The sequence below is a fragment of the Plectrocnemia conspersa genome, unplaced genomic scaffold, assembly GCF_051122295.1.
Source record: "Plectrocnemia conspersa isolate PC_06_02 unplaced genomic scaffold, ASM5112229v1 ptg000009l, whole genome shotgun sequence".
Taxonomy (NCBI): domain Eukaryota; kingdom Metazoa; phylum Arthropoda; class Insecta; order Trichoptera; family Polycentropodidae; genus Plectrocnemia; species Plectrocnemia conspersa.
Window position 1 is genome coordinate 15948326 of NW_028277173.1, and position 23475 is coordinate 15971800.

Below are 23475 nucleotides of genomic sequence, written 5' to 3' on the forward strand. Positions count from 1 at the left end.
CATCCATTAAAGGGAACTAATCTTACTAGTCATTATTGTGCCCTTTATGTTAGGAGTAGGCACTATTAATGTACTTTTCGCTGCCTACACTTTGTTAAAATAATAAGCATACTTTTAATATATTATCTCTGTATTATTAGTGTCTTTATATCATATTTCAATGAAAATCATTAAAAAACTTCTGAATTAATTTTATCACTGACCATCGAAATTGAATAAATAATTTATTTTATATTATCAAAATTATTATCATCCAAAATTTTCCTTATGTTTTCTTTCGCTTCAGGGCTTATAAATTATTATAATACCATCCATATTTTTGTGGGATATCTTTTGGTTTTACTTATACATTTTCTAAGCCACATTTATTTTGTTTTTCTCGCACAGCATTGTTTGTAGCATACTAATATTTTTTTCTCACGGTCTATTTACATTTCACAGTTCGCAATCACTTAATTTTAAATCAATTATTTAACTAATAATATCATATTACTGTTTTACTAATATATCATATTAAACCATGGTTAATATTTTTATTATTAATTTATATTGTATTGTGTTTGTACTATTATTTGTACAATCCAATATTGTACTCAGATATTTTGATATAAAATATATTTAATTATGTTTAAGTGACATAAAAATATTTATTAAAATATAATTATAACATAATTATTAACAAACTCTAGATTTAACATGCATAAAAAAGAAACAAAGCGTTTCTTAGCTACATTTAATAAAACGGAAAATTGGTATAGAAGTAGCAATTAAACTTAACTTGATTTTTGTGTCTAGTTAAAAAATAAGATTATTCTTCTTAAAAAAATATGTATTGAAATTATAATTAACATCTAATGTAACTGGCAATTGTTGAATAAATAACTAACTTAAGTACTGTAAAAAGTTTTTATTTCGATGTAGTGACTTTTTTCATTTTTATTTTAAACTCTAAGCTCTTAAAATATTTTATAATATGGATTCATTATTATTTTATTTTTTAAAGCAATAACGATTCATAAAAAATGAGCAGCATAAAAGGTTCAAAAAACAAATACATGATATGTATATAATAAAAATAAAATAAAGGCCGATTAATATAATAATTAACTTACATAAAAATCAAATTATATTTATTTATTGCATTTTAATATAAAAGCTATTCAAAATTGCCATTATTACTATTATTATTTGTAATAAAATAAGCAGTAAACAAATTTATCCAATTAATATGTAAAAATTAATAGCATATTTTTATTAAACTGGTATTTCACAATTTGTAATTTTAATGAGGTTATTTATTACTTGTGAAATTTATGTAGGTACATAGCAAACGACTAGAATTGGATGAATGTATTTAGGTAAATATATTCATGCGAAAATAGTCCCTGGATCAATACTATACAGGCAGTTTTTTTTATATTTTATGTTTACCGTGACATACAATTGAAAATAATATATTAAATTAAAAGTTAATTTATGGGTATTTTAAAAAAAATGCTAAGTCGAGAATTATATTTCTTGAAATGTCTCGAGAGTTTTACAAAATAAAGCTTTTTTGTTAAAAATGTTTATGTTTTACATTTACTGCATTTTTTATACCGCTGCATAAAAAGGGTGGGTCCGTACCAGATGCTTTAAAATATTCATGCTTTATTGGAAGCTTTAGAACTTTTTTTTGCTTTGCTAATGTAAAGCTACATATGAAAAGATAACAATCAGATAAAAAGAACTGTGTCGCATTCGGCAAATTAAAAATTCCTTTGTGACTCGCATTGTCTCGCTCTCAATAATTTAAAAATGTCTACAATAATATATACTGTATTTATTGTATTTAGATACTAAATATTATATTTTTGAATTAATAAAAATTTCTCAACAAAATCGAAAAAATATCTATATAACGCAAACTAATAAACAATTTATTTAAAGGATCATCGTTGACAAATATAATTAATTAGTTATAATAAATTAAAAACAAAAGATTGTTGATTTTTATAATTCATATATAAAAATTACATTTAGTGTTTTAAACAACAATGTATCGAAAAAAATTAGGATACCTGCACAGAAAGGTAATAGAAAAACTAGAGTAATAAAAAGTTAAAATATTTATCGTATCTTCGGTCTCGGCTATAAAGGTGTCAAAATTCCGGTGGAAAAAAACTACACAACCTTAAATTTTTCACAAGGGAAAGATCAAAGTTTTCACGGCCCGAAAGCCATAAACTTTTTAATATCGGCAAATATAAAGTTCAATAAAAAGTCATACGTAGCTATCTATCTGAATATTTCAGTGCGCCTAATTAAATTTTCTCAAACATTACAAATAATGTATTATACGAATAGCTTATAATTAGAGCTTATAAGACAGATTTGCCATTTTTATTTTTATAAAGCAATTCACGACCAATGCTCTACTTAAAATGCATGTCATAATATATCAAACTTAAAAAAAATAAAAATCAATCAAATTCCAACGTTGTGGCAAGGCTATTACTTTATAAAGTAATTTGTTTTCATAAATTATAGTTAAGTATTATTATCAATGATTAATTTCTCTAAAAGTATCTGAGACTAAGATTTGTTCCTTTGGTCAATTCGAAGCATCGTTGAAAAAGTGATTTGGTGTAACTGTTTTTGAAGTTCGAAATGACTTGCTCCAGAGTGATTTTGGTTGGAAGACACTTAATATTAATGAACTCAAATTTATTCAATTAGTCTAGAAATAAGTAGGATCATTATCCATAACCAATAAGACATTGAGGGGCAAATTTTATTCCAAAAGGTATGTCTTCACTGCAATACGAATCATCGACTGTCAAGAAGAATCATTGACTCAGATAGGGAAAATGTGACGCAATACGTACTGCTTATATTGCAAGACATTGCTTGTTTACTATGTTTAAATTGACTAAAAATGTTTGTTTCTTTTTAAAAACTAGTAAACCAAGTTACTTGCAGTTGTATTTCATTATGGGTTTATTTATTTCATTTATTAAATATTACTAATTGTTTTAAATATATAAATCAATATTTATGAATACTATAAAATACAGTGCGATAATACATTATTTATGAATATGAGAAAAGTAATACCTCGATAGTGCGTCTGGCGACTCCAGCAGAGATGACATTAAATTATATTCTGAAAAAATAAAATAGTTTCGATATATATTTTAGAAATGTATTATGTTAAAAGCATTGTATATATGATGCTTTGAGATGTAATGTAATGCCATCTAGCAGAAAATATTACGTAAAATGTCAAGATGTATAATATACGACTCTTAGTGCGTTAAAATGCAACTGCAAGCAATAATGCATTTGGCAACTGCAACATATTTCAATTGAACTAGATTTTTCTATTAAATTTTCCTTCTTAAATAAAATATGCGTTTAAATTCTGTATTGTGCTGAACAACAGAAATATATATTTCATCATATAATTTAACTTTTCTTAATACTTCTGTAAGTACATGTTTTATTATGACATTTCTATACAATCGATTAACGCATTTAACCATTTACCGGCTGACGACTTATTTTCACCGGAACTGCCGAAACAATAACAATAATGAAACGTTCGGAAAATTTTGAGTTGAATATCGGAAATTTTTTACGGTTGTGAAGAAGCAGAAAGAAAAAAGTTATTCCATAATCGTCCATTTCTATGCCGGAGGGGTGGCGAAAAAAATTGAATGTAAAGAAAGGAGTCGGCACAGTCGAGCGATTCCGCTATTTATTGGCATTTTAAATTTTAATTTTGACCCCTGATAAAATTTGCATACCCATTTCAATTCTACGGCCCTGCGAATTGAATTTCCGTGTCAAATTGAAACGTACTAATTAGGCAGAGTGGCACCCTGTATGCTATTTTCTTGATTGCGCATAATATTCGATTAACTGTTGCGTAAATTGAATAATTGAATAAACGAGTTTCACTACTACAATATACTAAGTATGTATATATTCATTGTTTTAAATAAATATAAATTTAGTGACCATTATTTGGTTCTCAGTACAAAAAAATATTATTTTTTTATGTGTTATAAATTTATTTTTATACAGGTTCCACCACTGGTGCTTTGGCTCTATGAAAGTCTTAAAATGCCCCGATTCAAAGGCTGATACTAAATGAGAATTTAAATTACAAGACGACCTCTAAATATAAGCTAGCAATTTAGAATTTAAAATATAGACAACAGACATTGGACTTTTATTATATTATTGCATATGTCTTACTTCTGTTTTTACGATTATAATTTTATTACATTTTTAACTTTAACGTATGCAATAAAAAAATATTAAAATCGTTAAAAATTTGACACTATCTTTTTTTTATGGCCAGGATAACGCAAAAAACAATTTAAAACGAACGTTATGGTTTATATAAATATAACATGTACAACAACTGGCTCTCAATTTTCATAAATATAATGAATATTAAAATAAATTCTCAATGCATAGAGTTTTTATTATACACTATTTTATATCAAATACCGTTACAACTGTCAGCGTATTACAATATTCCAATATGTATTGCCTTTCATGTTTATTTCAACTGACACTCCACCTTATTATAAGGCACACCCTAAAGCAATATTCAATTCAGCTATAAATTATTCACTAGTTTCTGCCTAATATTATATTAATGGCATAATACACACTTATTAGGTCAAATATATAAATGTGTATTAAATGCGTGCAGCTTTGAGTACCTATATATAATATGTCTTCGGTTATTTTTGGCCGAAAATATTCCTGAGGTTTTTGAGTGTGTTTTGACCCCAAAAATATTTGAAACACATAATTTTATGTTTATAAAAAAGTGTGAAAATTAAGCCCAAAAATCGAACATAAGCTATAAATTCATGTAAATAATAAAAATCAGGTTATTTATGATTATTTTGAGCACAAAAAAAAATTAAAAACGCTATAAATTTGGGTTGATAAAATACATGTGAAGATTTCTGAGTTTAAATCAAAAGGTGCAAAATTATTTAAATAAAAAAAATCTTTTGCAGATGTTTTTGGCTTAAACATAAAAGTCTTGCGGACTTATAAAGCCTAAAAATTAATACAAAAAGTAAAATTTGTGTAAATTATAAATGTATAAACCTGAATACTTTTTTATGATATTGGCGTTATATAATATAAATAATTCTTATAAATAAATAAATCATGCTTAAAAATAATTATAATAAATTTACAATTATTGATTTATGATGTATGCCAATATTGAAGATCTCATTACTAAATTTCTGATATTTATCAAAATTTATTGTGTTTATTAATTTCAAAAGAATCAAAACACTACATTGCTGCTATAGCGTGGTCAAGTAATTGAATAGTTTGAAGGCAGGGAATTTTACCGGTAAAGACCGCATGGTGACGGTATGCGGTTGCTGTCGTTACGGTAATTTATCGCGGAGCCTTTTCTCTCGAAAAGCGGTTCCCGATTCGCAAACTAGGCGCGGTTATTTGCATAACGACCCCAATCTCTCCCTCACGGCCGTAACGAGCCCGTAACGTGTAACGGCCGGTGATTTTGTACTCGTTAATCAATTATAAGTATGATTGATCTGGTACAAAAGGGCCGATTTGTTTCAGGGATGAACGCGGATCGGGCGTGCGGGATGACCTCTTAGAGTTTTAGATGAGAGGTAATAGTGCTTTTTTGGATAAGTAGTATCTTGCAGCGTAGGTACATTTCATCTATGAGAAGAGAGTATGTAAATTACTATGGCATTTATGATAAAGACAGACTTTATATCAAGGTCCATGAATCTGAGAAATGCATAAAAGTATATTTTAAAACAGATAAAAAATAAATTGGCATATTTTGCAGTAGAAAAATTAATATTACCACGTACACTTAAAAGATAAATAAAATAGATAATTATGTAATAAATAGGTTTAAATGACATACATATTTTTATTTAAATTTTCGGTACTCTTCGTCTTACTTTCGGTATCCATATGATAATTCTTCCATCAGGTCAAAGTCGAGATTCCAAGCAATCAAGATCATTTTCTCCGCCACCACGCTCAGTCTTTATTTGCGGTCATTATTTCCGGGTATTTACGGAAGCCGACGCTTTTTTACGAGAAGGGAAATTTATGTCCGGAACACGTACAAGCAGCCGCCGTTAACCCGCCGCCGTCGGCCGATTTATAGTTTGCCGTGATTTATTTTTCCAGCCACTATCAATCGAATTTTACTGTCAGGCGCGGACGCGGAATTGATCTTTGGATCGTTCCGGATAGGCCATATAACATATACATAGGCCACACTGTATAGTTATATGGCAAAACGGTTTGCGGCAATTGACCCGAAACGAGGATGTACGGGATACGTGTACGACCTCTTTTTGGTCGATTTGGCATTGTTTTAACAACGCAGGATGTAATATTTTCGCACGATTGATTTAATTAAAAACCACTTATTAGGAAAAAATATAATCATAAATATTCTAAAATATATCGAATATAACATTGGATTCATTAAAATTAAAATCACTTTATTTAAAAGTAATAATAAACTAAACATATTTAAAATCTTTAATAAATTAAAAATATTTAGAAAAAATAAAAAATAAATATTTTTAAGGTTGAAAAATTTTTTTTGAATAAATCTTGAAATTTTATTCTGAAGCTTTATAATTAAAAAAATATTTAATTTAGTGTAATACAATTTTGTGTAGTTTCCTTTCAAAGGCGTCAGTAAGAGGGATTTTTGCAACACTATGTGTTTAGTTAGTTGGTAATGAATATTACTTATTTTGAAACTGCCTCTTTTTGTTGAATATGTTTTTTCAAGCGAAATTTTAAAAATTCTCTAAAAACTATAACGCTCGTCAAAATTTAAGTACATATTTTTTCTGTATAGAGAAGCTAATACAAATTTACATAATTTATATTATATTTTAAATCCCATATAAATATATTTAAAAAAATATTTTACTTGAAATTTGATGATTTTTATACATATTTTGATAAGTGTTTTACAATTTAAATCGTTAAAATCAATTTTGTGTTTCGTTCTCATGCGCGCCCAAAACCGGGATTTCCCTTTCAAATTTGCTTACATGTGACTTACTAGTACTTCTGTCATCTTGCAAGCGCTTTTTGTGCAATTAAATAAGCTGTGAAATATGTTATAATCACGGCGTTTTTCTTACAAAGTGACAATTGAAGATGATTCAAAGTGCTTAGCAATTGAAATTATAGACAATATAATCAAAACTATAAATTATGAGTGTGCCAGTTAGTGTTTGTTTATATGAATAATATATCACGGTTATTCTAACAAAATTACTATTGACTTTCCAGGATCTAATATTAATATAAAAACAGCTTTTATTTTGCAATTAAAGGTATATATACCAAAGTTAATTAAACATATTACAATAATAGTAATAATGAAAAATCTTCTATTATTGTAAACGAAAAGTTATATTTTACCCACTATATAGTTTCGTTTACAGTTAATTTTCAGAAGCAATGATAGACTTAATAACATTTACGTATGGCATATTGCGACAATTTTGAAGAATATGAAGAGATGCCAATCTACGTATTTAATCCTCTACGGTAACTTCCGTCAATTTTGTTCTTCGGTTGTAGTTTAAATTTAATTTATGGATTATATTAGTATTAATAATGTGTTTAATGTTTACTTTTGATGAAGATCTTATTGTTTTTAATTATTTTTCAGAAGCAATGATAGAACAATTTGATGACCTATATGGCTACAACGTAGAATTGGTATATATATATATATATATATATATATATATATATATATATATATATATATATATATATATATATATATATATATATATATATATATATATATATATATATATATATATATATATATATATATATATATATATATATATATATATATATATATATATATATATATATATATATATATATATATATATATATATATATATATAAACAAAGAGTGAATCTTCTCATGTTGAAGTCACTGTATTATCTTTTTATAAAAAACATAATACACAAGTTTGATGTAACTGATTAAATTTGGCTATTCCTAAAGAGGAATGATGGCACAGAACAAAAATTGATTAAAAACCATAACGTATACGTACATATTTTGCCACATCGAAATTAAAAATAAGCCACTCTTAAATATTTAATCAATTATTCCAGGTATGCAATCACAAATGTATTCATTGTAAAATGTCTATTAGATAACATCCAAGAAACTACACATATGTATATTGCAAGTCGTCACTCGAAATAGAACAATCTAGGTAAATTTTATTTTGCTGCAATAATGATTTTAATTTATTTTGCTGTAACCAAGCTTCTCAACTAAATAACCGACTAATCACAATAATTGTCACGCGATCGTTGTTAAAGATAGTATCCCCAAATATCAATAGATAAAAAATACGTTTTATTAGCATTTTAACGGTTTGATGGACATTAATATGTTCACGTTTAAAACGTACCTAGGTACGTTTCAAACGTTCAGTCAAATCTAATGTATATGAGCATTAAAACGGAAGCAATGATAATGTTTATGTAATATAAAAGGAAAAACTCACATTTCGGCCACGGAGCCCGTCGCCAGAATTCTAAATTTGAAGATTTCATTACGAAGATTGTTTTATGATCTAATTTAATCAATGTATTCTGCATTAAATCGGAAGCAATGATAATGTTTATGTATTATAAAAGGAAAAACTCACTTTTCTGCCTCGGAGCACGTTGCCGGGAATTCAAAATTTGAAGATTTCATTATGAAGATTGTTTTATGATTGTTTATCTAATTTAATCAATGTATTTTTATAATCCTTAGCACATTATGTATATATTTAATTTTCATAGTTATACACACCTAGTTAATTTGCAATCCGATTATTTATGTTCAGTCAAATGGAACAACGCACATGACGAATTAATGAAAATTATTGTCGCGTAACAAAATTTTATTTATAAATAATAATTATTTACAACCGTTGTTACGTTACTGTCGGCCATCTTGTTTTATATTTGAATGCTTATTTTTCATTGTTCGAAACAACAGAATGTATTAATATTTTTATATAAATAGATAATAATGTTTTTTTAATTACTATATATAAACATAAATAAATATTGCTTTGTGTTTAATTTCAAAACCTTTGTTTTAGAAAGCAACATTTACCTGTGACATGTAGCTTGCTACGGTCTATGTTTTATGTATTGTATTAGTTTTAAGTTTAGTATGTAAATAATACAGTATGTATTCATCAAAGCGCGTTGAAGTCACCTAAATGTATTTATGTTAATTTGTATAACCGGCAAAATGACAAATACCTACCTGTCTAAATAATAAAATATAAAACATTTCTTATTTAATTTCGTAAGGTAAATATTCACACAATCGCGTATAGCTTTGCAAAGCGTCGACGAAACGCTATTGTCGTGCGCCATATTAAACTTTTCGTTAATTTTCAGTGCCGTTATTAAGCAAAATTGAACGACCGAAATTATATTATATTATTAAACTTAACAAAATTCAATTCGATTCCCGTGGGATGGATAAGCCTTTGAATAATAATTCCAGGTATTGAAAATTCATTGTTCAACAATCAGTACCAAAAAATATTAATTACAAATATTGCTCCAGGTTTTGTGTAAATTCGGAGTGATCAACTTTTGACGTACAAAAAAGAAAAACTTAAAATTTAATTAATTTTATTCAATATTTTTTTATATTCAATGATTTTTTTGCTTAAAATCATAAATTCCTGTCCTTTGAACCAAATATAAGAATTTTAAAAGCACTTCAATGATTGTTAAATGCTTATTTTTTCATGAGAACAGATTTCCGTTCGACTCTATATCATTAGCGTCACTTATTACTTTCATAAATAAACGACAATTTTTCTTTTCACCCAAAAAAAAACCGGATCACTGAATGAAAATTCTAACATAACATATCAATGGAAAAACTGTAACTGATTTCTGTTAAACGTCACGCGGACCATAGCAGAATTCCAGTAAACTTTCTTATTCTTTATATCATTAAATTTCGAATATTATTGTACTGAGGCAAGTACAATAAATACAATAAAAAATTTACGACTAATTGAAATGTTATCACAAGTCAAAATTGAGTCAAAGACGAGCTTTATTTCGGAATCCGGTTTTTAAAATTGGATTTTTACACGTCAGTTATTTGTGTATATACTTCAACACATGTGTGTTAAGGCGACGCCACATATGTGCTATATCCTCACATACGGTGTGGGCGTTTTTTTTATTACGTCCTGTAAAACGTTCATAAAGGATGCGAGCTAATAAAAAATACACGTATAAACATTGAACGGCGCCGTCAAAGGGGACAAGAATTTAATTCGTATATTATAAATGACCGAGTAGTCAAATAAGGGACCGCAGGGCGAAGATCGCTGACTAGTAAACGCAAGGGCCGCATATGGTCAAAGGGCCGTTTTTTTTGAACCCTGAAAAAAGGTTTTGTGTTATTACAACACGTTTGCTAAAATTTTCTTATTACCTCTCGCCATATGAGAGAGCTTTATATAGGGGCAGGACTCGAATATGAGATGGTAGATTGAGTATTATACATTTAATAATCAGTGTGCAACATACTTTTTAACAATTTGAATCACGTTCACGTAAAGTTTGTATAATTATGTTTATGTATACGCGGAGACCTTGTCTAGTCTGAGTATGATGGATCTAGTTGTCTTCGAAGCAGACTGAATTCTGGATTTCAGACGTGGTAGCCGCACTAGGGTTGACGTTAAGAGGGAAGCGGCTGCTTTCTTTCTCTCCGTCTCGTTGTTTTTCTTGGTTTAGAAGATGACCCTCGTAATTGTAGATGAAGGCACTGTGTATGTCTAAAATTCACTTAACTTAAGGAAAATTTCGTATTCGCCAACTTTATATGATTTCTTACAAGTGTAAGATTTGACAAGCTGTTGAATTAAATTCTAATGTTATGCCTTTGTTAATAGCACTTGCATATATTTACGCTAATCCCTAAAAAATTATGATCGAAGCTTATAAGAGGCATCATAGCACTGGACTTGACGGTCATTTTACAAAACCCGATGGGTTATTTTATGGCGCTTTTAACACATATCTAATTGAACCAGCAATAACGATGTCATTAAACTGCGGTTTAAAAAGTTTATAAAAATCCTGTGTTAATATTGTTAATCGTTTCTCAACATTTTTGACTCAACAATTTATTACAAAACTAATTTTTTACAATCTTTTGTGCTTGATAAATTGTTAAACTGAAGTACATACTAAATATTGTTTTTGAGTTTCGGATAACATGGGTTTATTTGCGTTAAATCTTTATTATGGCAGCATTGCACATCACTGGATTTTAGACAACATATCACTGGATTTTATATTAGAAGCACACGAAAATTAAGATAAATTCACTTCCAAACAAATACATTATAAAAACCATTAATCAATATCATACCAATATTTTCCGATCGACTGATTTGAGACGACGTCAGCCAAAAATCGCCAAATGTATAAAAATAATGAGGTTTTCGATAAAAAGCAAGTCACCATGACCGAAATGTAAATTTATGACGTCATCAACATAAAAATTCATTAATTTCTATTCAGATATATTACTATGTATACCGATTTATTCACATAGAGGTTACGTTAGCCAGATCTTCATAGGATAGTGCAGAGGACCGTGTCTTGTACAAATCGCTGTGCATATTCACCCCCGAGACCATTCTGAAACGTTCGAATCGGAAATAAAGGTATTTCGAGGCCCAAAAACGTGCTCACTGAGGTGAACGATCCATTATTCGCCCCTAATGATATTAAGGGTGGAATGAAAGCCTTCTGGGCTGCTCTCAATCTAATTCCACTACCGACTCTCCGCGTTCGCTCATACGCTTCCTATCTATTAGTTGCTTCCAATTTTTTTTCTACTTCCCTTTGCCCCTGGCAATGTACAAAAAGTTTTTTTTATGGAAAGAGAAAGGCTTTGTTTGAAAAAACATGGGCAAAATTTGATCAAAATGTATCAGAAAAAGCATTTCAATCAGACTTATCGAGAGTTTTTATGATATATACCTTTTGCTTTTTCTTACGACTATCGTTATTTACGAATTATCTGATCATACATATTAATGAGACATATATTTATTGCTTTCTTCAATAAGTGGACCATCTGACAGATTGCTAACTCATATTTATTCTTAATATTATTTCATTATGAAGCAGAGTAAATTTTTTGTTAATAAAATGAATGGAAATATTCATTTACTACTATCATAAATATAATACATCACGACAAAGCATAATACTAAATTTATTTCTGCAGTATTAGAACCATAAACAAATTATGTCAATTTGCTACTTTGACGACAGCAAAAATTTTTCAAATAACATAATAATAGCTCATTTAGTATTACAATTGAAACTCAAATTTATAGCATTTTTCTCGTATATTATTAAATAACAAAAATATACATCGGTATATCTTGTGCAACACTAAGTAAATTATATTTTAAACCCTATTATTTTATTATTTATAGTGTTTTTATAATGTTTGCCTTTTTCAATTAAGTATTTATTTTAATTAATTTATTACCTAATACAACTAAAAAAGTTTGTTGTGTGAGGTTTATAGACTTGGCAGCTACAAATCAGATCCAAATCTTTTATTGAAATGGACAGTCATAAATCCATGCAGTTAGTCTTAACGACACGGAGGCAAGTCCAAAAAGTACTATTGAGGATTTTACACGTGTCAAGTGAAAATTCTAAGGGTTTAGATAAAAGCATCAATTAACGAGCGTATATTATATTGACAAAGTACAGTACATCGTAAACATATTCATATTTTAATGGTCACGCAACACAAAAAGTTCCAGTACGAAAACAAACAGATATTCATAAAGGGCCATCGTACACAAAATCTCTCCAATGCGAGGCAAATATATAAAAGCATACAAAAAGCAGCTATATCTACACTATCATTCGAAACTCGCTTCAAATAGAACTTCCACTCGAGCTCGACTTTGACGTTCAATTGAACGCCTGACCGTAGGTCAAATACAGAGAAGACCACGAAAACAGTTGCTTCCCTCTTCACGTCAGCCTTGGTTCAGCCACAACAACCATTTAACATAATCTTCGGAGAGCCTTTACGAATATTTAGCAATAGTTATACGAACTAAACGTGGACTAATATTTTTTGCACAATAATCATTTAAAGCGATTAACTTTGTCTTGTAAAAAATAAAATCACACTGACAGTAAGTTAAAATAAACTGAAATATATTTATACAGAAATTAACATTCAAATTTGACTAGAAATTATTTTAATTCGCAGTATACTAAAAAAGGGTGAAGAATGACATCATTGATTCTCGTAATTATTTATAATTGTTTAATATGCTACTTTTACTTTTTGTCTGATAAACAACAATTTATTGTTGTTATATTATAAAATGCTAAGGACGATCGTTCTTGACGTCATGATGCTTAAAAAGAGAAATAAACTTGGGATTTTGTTTCAATAGCATGAATATTTTTTTTAACATACATAATATAAAAAGTCTGTAGCAATAATCAATGAATGTTTACAGGCTAGATTTAGAAAGAACATTCGGGATTTGAACCCCGGTCTTTCAGGTTAATAGTCAGCGACATATATCATTCTTCTATAGTGCTTGTTTTTCAAGCATTATTTTTTTAAATAAAATTCCGCACTTTATGATATAAATGTGTTTTTTTAATTAAATATAAAAAAATCAAATATGCGTAAATTAAAAGAGATGAAAAACTACAAAAAAAAATACTTTTAATACGCGGTCTGCAGTTTTCATGTTCGCAATTTGCTTTTCCGCATTTATAACCGAACCAAAATCACTGTATCTTAGACTAGTACATAAGCCTACATTTTAAATTGATTTTTTTCTACAAAAATAAATTGAATTTGAAAGAAAGATTTTTATATTATATATAGTTATCAAAATTGTAGTTTTTCAAAACATCTGTAATGTTATTAATGTGGCAGAGTTTTTATTGTGTACATAAATATAGAAAGGATTATTTAATAGTATTTGTCAATTAATAGCAGTACTGAAATAAAAACTGTTTGTTAGCGCCGTTTCCAAAACATTGTTTTGATTCGATATTAATAATTAAATTTCATTACATAATTTCAAAACCATTGATAAGCAAAAAGTTGCTTTATCACGTTCGTTGTGCGTAATAAAATTTTGCAATTATAATTCATTATGTTAAAAATTAATTTGACAATCGTTAAATATGAAAAATTATTAACCGCGACAGGGAAGCCATAAAGCGATTCGGTTTTAATGAATTTACGTTCGAACCGAGATCGCTTAATTTACGCTTAAGCAATTTATTACTCTTTGGGATTAATGCACACAGTTCATGGGGGATTTTTTTAAATGCGTATATAAATCTCATTCCTTAAAAGTGCAAATTTGAGGTTGTCAAACTTAATCTACAATAAAAGTTATTGGCGTTATATTTATAGTAATATATTTGGATATACTTTATAGTTAGCTAGCTTAGTTGAAAACATTGCTCCCTTTGAAACATGTCCATATGTATTAAAACTTTTCGTTTTTCAAAGAAAAACATTTTTGTGCACTGTGCATTGATCTTGCTTTAATATTTTTTTTTGATACCATCTCTTTGAGTCTATAAATAAATAAAAAAACATCCCATAGAGAGGCACTCGTATTCTACGAAAATATATCTACTAAATACGAAACGTGAGCAGAATTTTTTTTTGACATAAAATTCATCCAATAACATAAAATTGATTACAATAAGCCACTGGAAATTTTATTTTAATATGGGTTTCTCAAATATATTTTTACAATATCCTATCACTAATAAAATAATAATACTGCTTAACTGTTTTTTTGTAAAATGTTAAACATTAAAATCAAATACACAAACAAAACTATTCTTAAGAATAAAATGCAGATAACAATATGAATAGTATCTTACCAGTTACGTCAAAAATATTAGAAAAATTATTAATTAAATGTTTAATTAACATTAGCAATATCATAAATAAAAGTACTACTAACTTACTTATAATAATATAGAGCTAAGACTATGATTTAACATTATAAAACATATTATAATTTTATGTTAATTGTTTAATGGAAGCCTCTAGTGAAAGACTACATTTTTTCTATGTGCCTAGTTGCTTGGAAATAGAAGATTACTAATTGTCCAAATAGACATTTTAATATTAAAAAATATATAAATAATATCTTTTAAAATATGCAATATATACACCAAATAATTTAATTTTTCGTATAATTTCACAAAGATGACTATCTCGTCAATGCTGTTTTGTTGAGACAGTTTTGTCAGGGCTTTTATTTTGGGTTATTCTGACAGAGTACCAATTTAAAGTTCAACGAAAAATCTTATCATTATTAAATTAAAAATTAATTTAGATATAAGTTTGTTTTTCTTAATAATTTCTTATTGCATATTAAAATATATATTATAATACGTCTTTTATAAATATTAATATTAATTGGTATTAAATTTTGTACGGCGTTTCACATCAAAGAAATTTTCCAAGTATGATTTAATACAATACGCCGAATTCGCAGATAATTATTCTTCTCCGAATTTCATCAAAAGTATCTCTCTCGTTCGGATTCATATAATATTTTTTGCCATCCTCAACTCGTTACTGCTTCGTTTTGTTTTTTTTTTGAGCACCCCCTTAAACGATTAGCATTTTGTCCATAGTTGTCGAAATTATACGGGGTCACGGTTTAATTTGCATGGTCCGTTTCCGTGTGCTAAAACTCGGTCCGTTCAACCCTTATCCGATTTTCACATGTGCACCCCGCATTTTATCCGCAACGTGTGTATGTAGTCGAAAATGTTATTCGCTACAAGCAGCCCCAATGTATACGAGACCGTTTCAAAGTAACCGCCGACCCTCGATGCCATTATCGCTTTCGACAAACACACACTTGAAAGTGTGTATAGAGAGATAGACATTTGAGTTTCAAAACTCTTAATTAGGTTTTTTACTCAACTATGCCGTACGATTGCCCGCCATTAATAATTTTAAATAATAACAATTTAATTTATAAACTAAATACTCATCAAAAATTTTGTAAGTGTGTACTATGGATTCTGATTCTCAATTCGCAATTAAAGAGTTCCTGGTATTCAAGATTTTCATTTCATTGCAAAATATATTATTTATTTATGAAACGATTTTCTTAACTGTTTTCTCATTGTTATTTATCTACTCATTATATAATACATATATTAATAATTTCATCAATAAAACATAAATCACTATCTAAAAAAGTTCTTTAAAAGAAAAGTTCCCAATCAAAATAATTATATTTTGAAGCAACTCGATAAAAATAAGTGTTAAAATCCAGATTTTTGATTAAAATAAAGCTAGTCAGGAAATTCTAGTTTAAAGCTAAGAAATAAATAATTACTTGGATAGCACCTATTACAAATACTTCAAAAGCAATTATCATTGGAGTGAGTACATTTTAAATATATTATATAAGCTTCTATTTATTTATTTTCCACGCGAATATCAATGAAAGCTTTAATTACACCAATCATACATTTTTAAAATCGCTCAATCGTAGAAACCTTCGAATTCTACCTTATATTTAACTTTGACGTTCAGCTACTGCAATATTAAATTTTCCATTACGCTCTTTCTAAATATTTTGATTTTTCTCAAGTTCCTGTTAAAACATCATCAATGCAATATTTAGAACTCTCCATTATTGTAGTTTTCAATGTAAGATTTATTGTTTATATTATTTTTCACTACATGAAAGCAATGTTTATTCCATTTTTTAAAAAATTATATATTTTTTTTATTTTAAGAAGAATTTTTTTAATACACTTATCCATCGATTTACACGATTTTCACTTTCATGCGGTTAAGAAAAACGTTTTTTAAGATACTTTAAAATTTTAAATCGAACTAGCTCTTACTTCTTGCACTTAACCTACATTTGGAACCTCTCACACTGTGTATGCAGTGTATCCTGAGTCGATTCTCAAGATGCACGCGTGTCACTGAATATTTTGCACGTTTAAAACGGAATATTATTCGATCGTTTTATGCCTCGATTCACGCAAAATTTCTTGGAACCAACCTACTGTGTAAATCGAGGGATGAATGTACATATAATATATTCTCTATAAGCTGAAGAAGCTCATTATGAAAAAAAAAACTATTATGTACGATCTAATTAGGCTGAAAAACCCTCAACGTTTATTTAGGATTTGAACCCAAGTCTTTCAGAACAATAGTCAGCGACTTATACAACTCAAATATCATGCTGACTAATTGTTTTTTTTTCAGTATATAATCAGAAAATATAAGCAACTAGGTAATATTAAATTATTAATAGCAATATTATGAAATAGTTCCTAAATTTAATATAAAATCTTTAATCTAAAATTATTTAAATTCTGAAATCTCGATCAGAAAGTCTCGGGAGAGAAACCAATGTCTATAATACATGTTTATGGCTTGAAACAAGAATAATCAATGTCAATAATATTAATTTTTGGGCAAATGTAAAGGAGAACTTTTTTGTTGATAATTTTTTCCCTACTTTGAATTAATGTTTCATGACATATTTTTTGTAACGCCCAACTGCGTCAAATTTTGGTTATTCAATAACTGTAAACTTTTATTTTGAATTGACTTAAGGTTGAGAAGTTAGGCTTTTATGTATTTTTTTCTCGTTATATGACATTTTATTTACACTTCCAAAATATTAATATATTGCTATGTATTATAAAATAAATTTATCTAGTGATTCTAAAGTCTTGTCTTTTATGAAATCCCAGAAAGGAAGACAAAAAATAAAGTCCCGGGATTTCCCAAAAATCGATATTTTTGTTTGCTCATTGTAAAACAATAGCAAAAAATATTTTGGATGAATATTTGTGTCATGCGTTTGTGAAAAGCATATATAATAATAAATTTACAAAAAAAATTAAAAGGCATTTTACTACATACATCGCAATTTTAATTACATAAAAAAACTGTAAAAGTATAAAATAAGAATAAGAACATATATTTTATTTTTGTTATGCAAAATAATTTTTAGAAAGACTGACGCATTAAAAGTCGAATTATAAAGTTGATTCCTAATTTTAGTAGTGAATATTCCATTCGTTAAAAATATTCGCTCGCTTTCCATTGATGTTGACTTAATTGCGAACAAAAATTTATATAAACGATTAAGATTTTAAGTCCATTTTGCGATTGGTTACAATTTGTTACATTTATTATTATTTAACCGGCAAAATATTCTGATATTTCATTACTTGTTAGTCCAATTATTCTTCTAGTTAACGTCATAATAATATAATCGTCATCAGTATTTTCTATAAAAATTATTTCGCTATCAAAAAAAGTCGTTTCTTGTTATTTAAATACATATTTTAGGGAGCAACTACGAAAATAGTTTTTACTGCTAATTGTATTAAACCAATAATCAACTTATTTAATTTTCTCTAAATAATTTATTTCAGCGTCTCATATTTAGTAGTAAAATTGTGGTAATTTAACTCAATTTTAATTAATTATTGCGATATTTGTCCGTGAAATTAGGAAAATCTCTTAGATTCAATGGCAATATTTTTTTAATAAATTATTGGGATCTTTGTTTAAAAAGTAGATGTCTCAATTCATATATAATACTAAACAAGTACATTTTTTTTTTAATTCATAAATGTATGTGTATATAAAATATTAATTTTACATATTAAACATATATGCTAAGAAAAAATAAAAAAATAATAATATTGCGATCGAAAAAAAATAAAAGTAGAAAATTGTGTTTAAAGATTATTTCTGAGACCCAACATTTTTCGTTAATATAAATATTTATTTTTTAGATATTTTTAATGGCAAGAAAATACGCTTTTCGATTCTAGGAATAAATCAATTTTAAATATTATTTATATTGGTATTGAAAGCTCTACTTAAAAATACTATCAATCTTGCAAATGTACATTTTTCAAAAGTAAAACGCTTGCGTGTAGCTCGTTGCTGTAAAAACGTTCTAAATATTTAACTTACGTTTAAAACTTCTACTAACTACATGAAATATTTAACAGATGGAGTCCATTCCCCATCTTTTCCCGAAAGTGAAATGAGCGTACCGAAAACTTTTTTTGGCGTTTGCCGTCTGTTTTATGCATTTTAAACTAGGTTATGTTCGCACGAAATTCGGAAACTTTTTAAATTATGTAAAAATTCGAGAACCGCAGCGACGAGGCCCCGGAATGAATACAATCCGATACGCTTCTATGCAAATTTGCCTACAAACAAATAACAACAAAAAATACGGACTTTTCCCCCCCATCATAACAGCGCTTATAAATTCAGATTGTGTCCGTATGTAAATCATGTAAATGTATACAGAAATTATTTAATTTTAAATTAAAAAATCATCATAAGCAACAATTCAGATTGCAACAATCGCGTGCAGAATTTTGCGTTCATGATAAAACATTATAAATTATGTCGAGAAGTAAAATCGTAAAAAAATAACACTTAGACTAGTAAATATGGGTGTTTGTATTAATCGTATTAATGATCGCAGCAATAAAAGTTGTAAATTACAACAGGCGTAATTTTCGCAGTAGGAAAGCCCCTTTATTATGCCAGCAATTAATAATTTTATTGTACTGCAATATTTTACTCCAGCTAACAGATTAGATTATATCATAAGTTATAATTCAGTATTAGACGTAATAATATATTAAAGACATATTTTTCCAAAAACACAATAAATAAATACTTATTATCGTTTGTGGTACTAACAAAACAGATTACCAGTAATTTATATTAAATTAAATGTATATTTTGAACAATATTGTTAATGCCTTTGAGTGGCAAATTATTTTTAAGAAATATCTCTTTAAGTCAAGAATAATCATCGGCTCAGTTTATAAAAACTCAATTTACTAAAAACTCAATAAAATAATCCGAGGTTTCACTTTATTGCGAATAACAAACTTCAACTAATTTTGGCCACCTCTGTATATTTATTTTTAATATGAATATTAATCGACTATTATGGAGTGTCGCTCTATATATTTTATTTAGAGTGAACTGGTTTTGAATTATTTACACATTTGCATTAAAAGCCTGTTTCCCATGAATTTTTACTGGTGTGACCAACACTATCAACATTCAAGTGCAATCGAGCTTCATTTCCCATTTATCAAACACAATTTGTATACAAATACACAAAGCCAAACAAGACTGTGCGTCGCCATAGACATTATGCTGTTTGTTATGGTTATTGGCTCATGGGAAACTCCAAATATTGAATCAAGCTGTCGGAGGACATTCTAGTCTTCCGGTATGAAAACAATCACAATTGTCACGATGATGTATCGATTTTTGAAAACACTCTGTATTATAATAGCATATACTGTGGTATAAAATACACATTGGAATAATTAAATCGGTAAATACGTTCAGTCAAATCCCGCTTTCGACTCTGCGATGGTTTCAGACGGTAATTTACATAGTAATAACCTGACGTATTAACGAGATATCAAATTCGAACCGAAATGCAATCTGCTCGGTAGAAGTTATTCATTAGTGTATGGATTGAGGGATGATATTAAAAATAAATAAAAGTTAAGGGCTCTAAATTTTATTTATAAAAATAAATATATTTTTTTATGTCAATAATTTTATATATAACGTTGATTTATATACATAAGTACGTTGACATTTTGTACTCGTCTTTGTTTTTATTATAGTTTCTGATCAGAAAGTTGTAAAGTTTACTTTGTAAATTTTCATTACAAAGCATTTTTTTCGCGAAAATAAAAATGTGTGTAGCTCAATTAATAATTAATTAAAAAAATACGTTAAATCATATTTGATTAATGCAGCCGAAGCAATGTTTTCTGAGAAAATAAATTCATTTTAAGCTATCAGTCTTTCGATGAGAACAGTTGCTAAAATCATTGAGCAAATTGTATTATCAATAGCCAATTATGATTTTAAGTTGGGTTTAATTCGACCTCACTCAGTGGATCCCAAACTTTTACGACTCTTGCTAAAAATAGGTGCTCTTAAGGCGCCTTATAATAAATTATAACAAATATAATTGGCGAAAATATTTTATATATTTGAAGGGTTAGGTGAAAATGGCAACAGTAAATACAATACATACCTATTTTAAAGGGTTATGCAAACAGTTAGTTAATAAATGCGTTATTGATTTGCCCCATATTATTTATTTAAGCATTGAGAAATCAATGCAACGTTTAAAGTAGTAGATTTCATGAGCAATATTCTACATAGAAGTTAAAATACGTTGACAAAGTACATTCTAAAGTGAAACCGACTAAAATGTGTCATCTGATACTGATAAAAGTATACTCGACACAGGAAAAGGCTTAGTTGAAAAAAAATATGAGCCATGTATACTTTATGGGAAACATCTCAATCTATCATGTGTTATTGAACCAGTTATGTCAACGGTGAATTTATTTGCTTTGCTGTACTTAACCATCGCACAGTGGGGTATTTGCTCTATCTGGGCGGCCAAAAGTCGATTATGAAAATTTAAGCGCAGGTAAAAAAAAAAGTTGCTCTGTAAAGCTGATAATTTTGTGCATAATAATCAACAATTCCCCCACTCCTCGCAAAGCGCTAGCGCCCCCACGATCGGTCGGAAGTCAATCATCCCTTCGATCGTTTTCCCGGCGTCGTTTGCATACTCGTACATTGGACAATTATTATTATTTTATTTTAATACAGTTAAAAATCCAAACCATTGATTGTGATAAATCAGGTAAGTGTTTCTATGTTTCATAGCTTTTTGTTGCAGTTGCTGTCATATTAAATACACAATAATGTATTGAATAAGTACCATTTTTTAGTACTTTTTCCTATTTTTTTTTTTCTAATTTTGAGTTCATTAGTTATATTTCCCCCCACTTTTTAATGTAGATTTTATATACAATATAAAGCTTAGGTCTTTCTCTTTATGATACATGTAAAATTGGCTGCAGATTTTTGCGCTTTTTAACACATTGCATACCATTATTCTTAAAAATGGGACGGGGCTTAGTCGCAAAAGTTAGAACATAAACGTTTTAAACTATTAATTAGGTGACGTGTTAACGTCAAATTTAAAATACAGTTTTATAATGATTGTGATTTTTTAATAATATGATTACCATGGTAAAATCAGTAAACCTCAAATTGTGGATCACGTACTAATAAAATATAATAAAAATTTGTATGGAATCACCAAATATACACATATTTAAAAATGATAAAATACTAGTCAAATACATTTTCTTGTTAAAAAAACAGCAAATATCAAACTTTGAGACATATACAATTTATTTTTTATTTTTATCACTTGACGTGGTGAAATTCGCACGACCATTTAACACGTAATTCCTCTTCCTCAGGCCTACAATTCAAGAAATACTTTAAATACTTATTAAAATAAAATTGCATGAATTATTTCATGAAAAATAAAAAAATAAAAAATATTTTTTTTATTAATTTTTTTTTTAAAAAAAAAAAATTTTTTTAATGTATTTTTTAAGACTTATAATATTATATATTTGACTAAGAGTACTTATGGAATCAACTTAAGTGGAGAAATAATTAAGGCCGCCCAGATCAGGCAAATACCCCACAGTGCGTCGTCAATTCTGTGACTATTTTTATCAGAAATAGAAGCCTATTATTATTACTCTATCAGTTCGATAGTTTATTTGCGGTAAGCTTTTATTGCAATTTTTTGAAACAACAGGAAATTTTGTCAACAAAAAACTCGCCCTTAGCTATTATTATAGAACACTAGATGGCTTTATAAATTAGCCTTTGCTGCAGATATCATGAGCTTTGTTAAAAATTTAAATTAAAACTAAAAGGAAAAACAGTAGTCAAATGAGCCGTTGATTTTTAAAGTGAGGCAATTCCATTTTGTTAAAAAAAAGAGCCAATTTTCATGAGAAATTATCTTAAAATTTCTGTTTTTAATCAATTTACAATCATATCTATAAATAACAGTGTAAATTTTATTAATAATTTATTTTGGTAAATGATAATAATTGTTTGTTGATGCACATTTAATATATTTAAAGGAAGAGTGATCAATGCATAAAAATGGAGTAGATTTTTATGGTAGAATAGAAGGTTCCTCCAGGAAAACCAGAGGAAAAAGCAAAATGCGTCAAGGAACACATCGAGAGTTTTCCTCAATCAGAAAGCCATTTTAAAAGGTCTCACAAGATAAATAAGGGGTGTTTAAACTTTGAATTGAATATAAGAAAAATGTACAATTTATACGTTGATAAATGTAAGCAAAAGAAAATTTATGGGAATATTTTTAGCAACGAATTTAATTTTCATTTTCATCATCTACGTAA

General features: G+C 27.9%; 1 protein-coding gene across 4 annotated transcripts in view; it reads right to left on the reverse strand.

The window, feature by feature from the left end:
- The window catches only part of Csgalnact (Chondroitin sulfate N-acetylgalactosaminyltransferase), a 109053-nt gene that overhangs the window by 60938 nt on the left and 24640 nt on the right, over positions 1-23475 (reverse strand). For 2 of the 4 annotated variants that reach the window (XM_088192168.1, XM_088192167.1), the window contains exon 2: positions 3097-3145. The exons of the other annotated variants lie outside the window; for them this stretch is intronic. In XM_088192168.1, the coding sequence (XP_088048294.1) occupies positions 3097-3134 (38 nt within the window). In that variant the 5' untranslated portion in view covers positions 3135-3145. The remainder of the gene's footprint in view (positions 1-3096; positions 3146-23475) is intronic. 4 annotated transcript variants of the gene reach the window in all.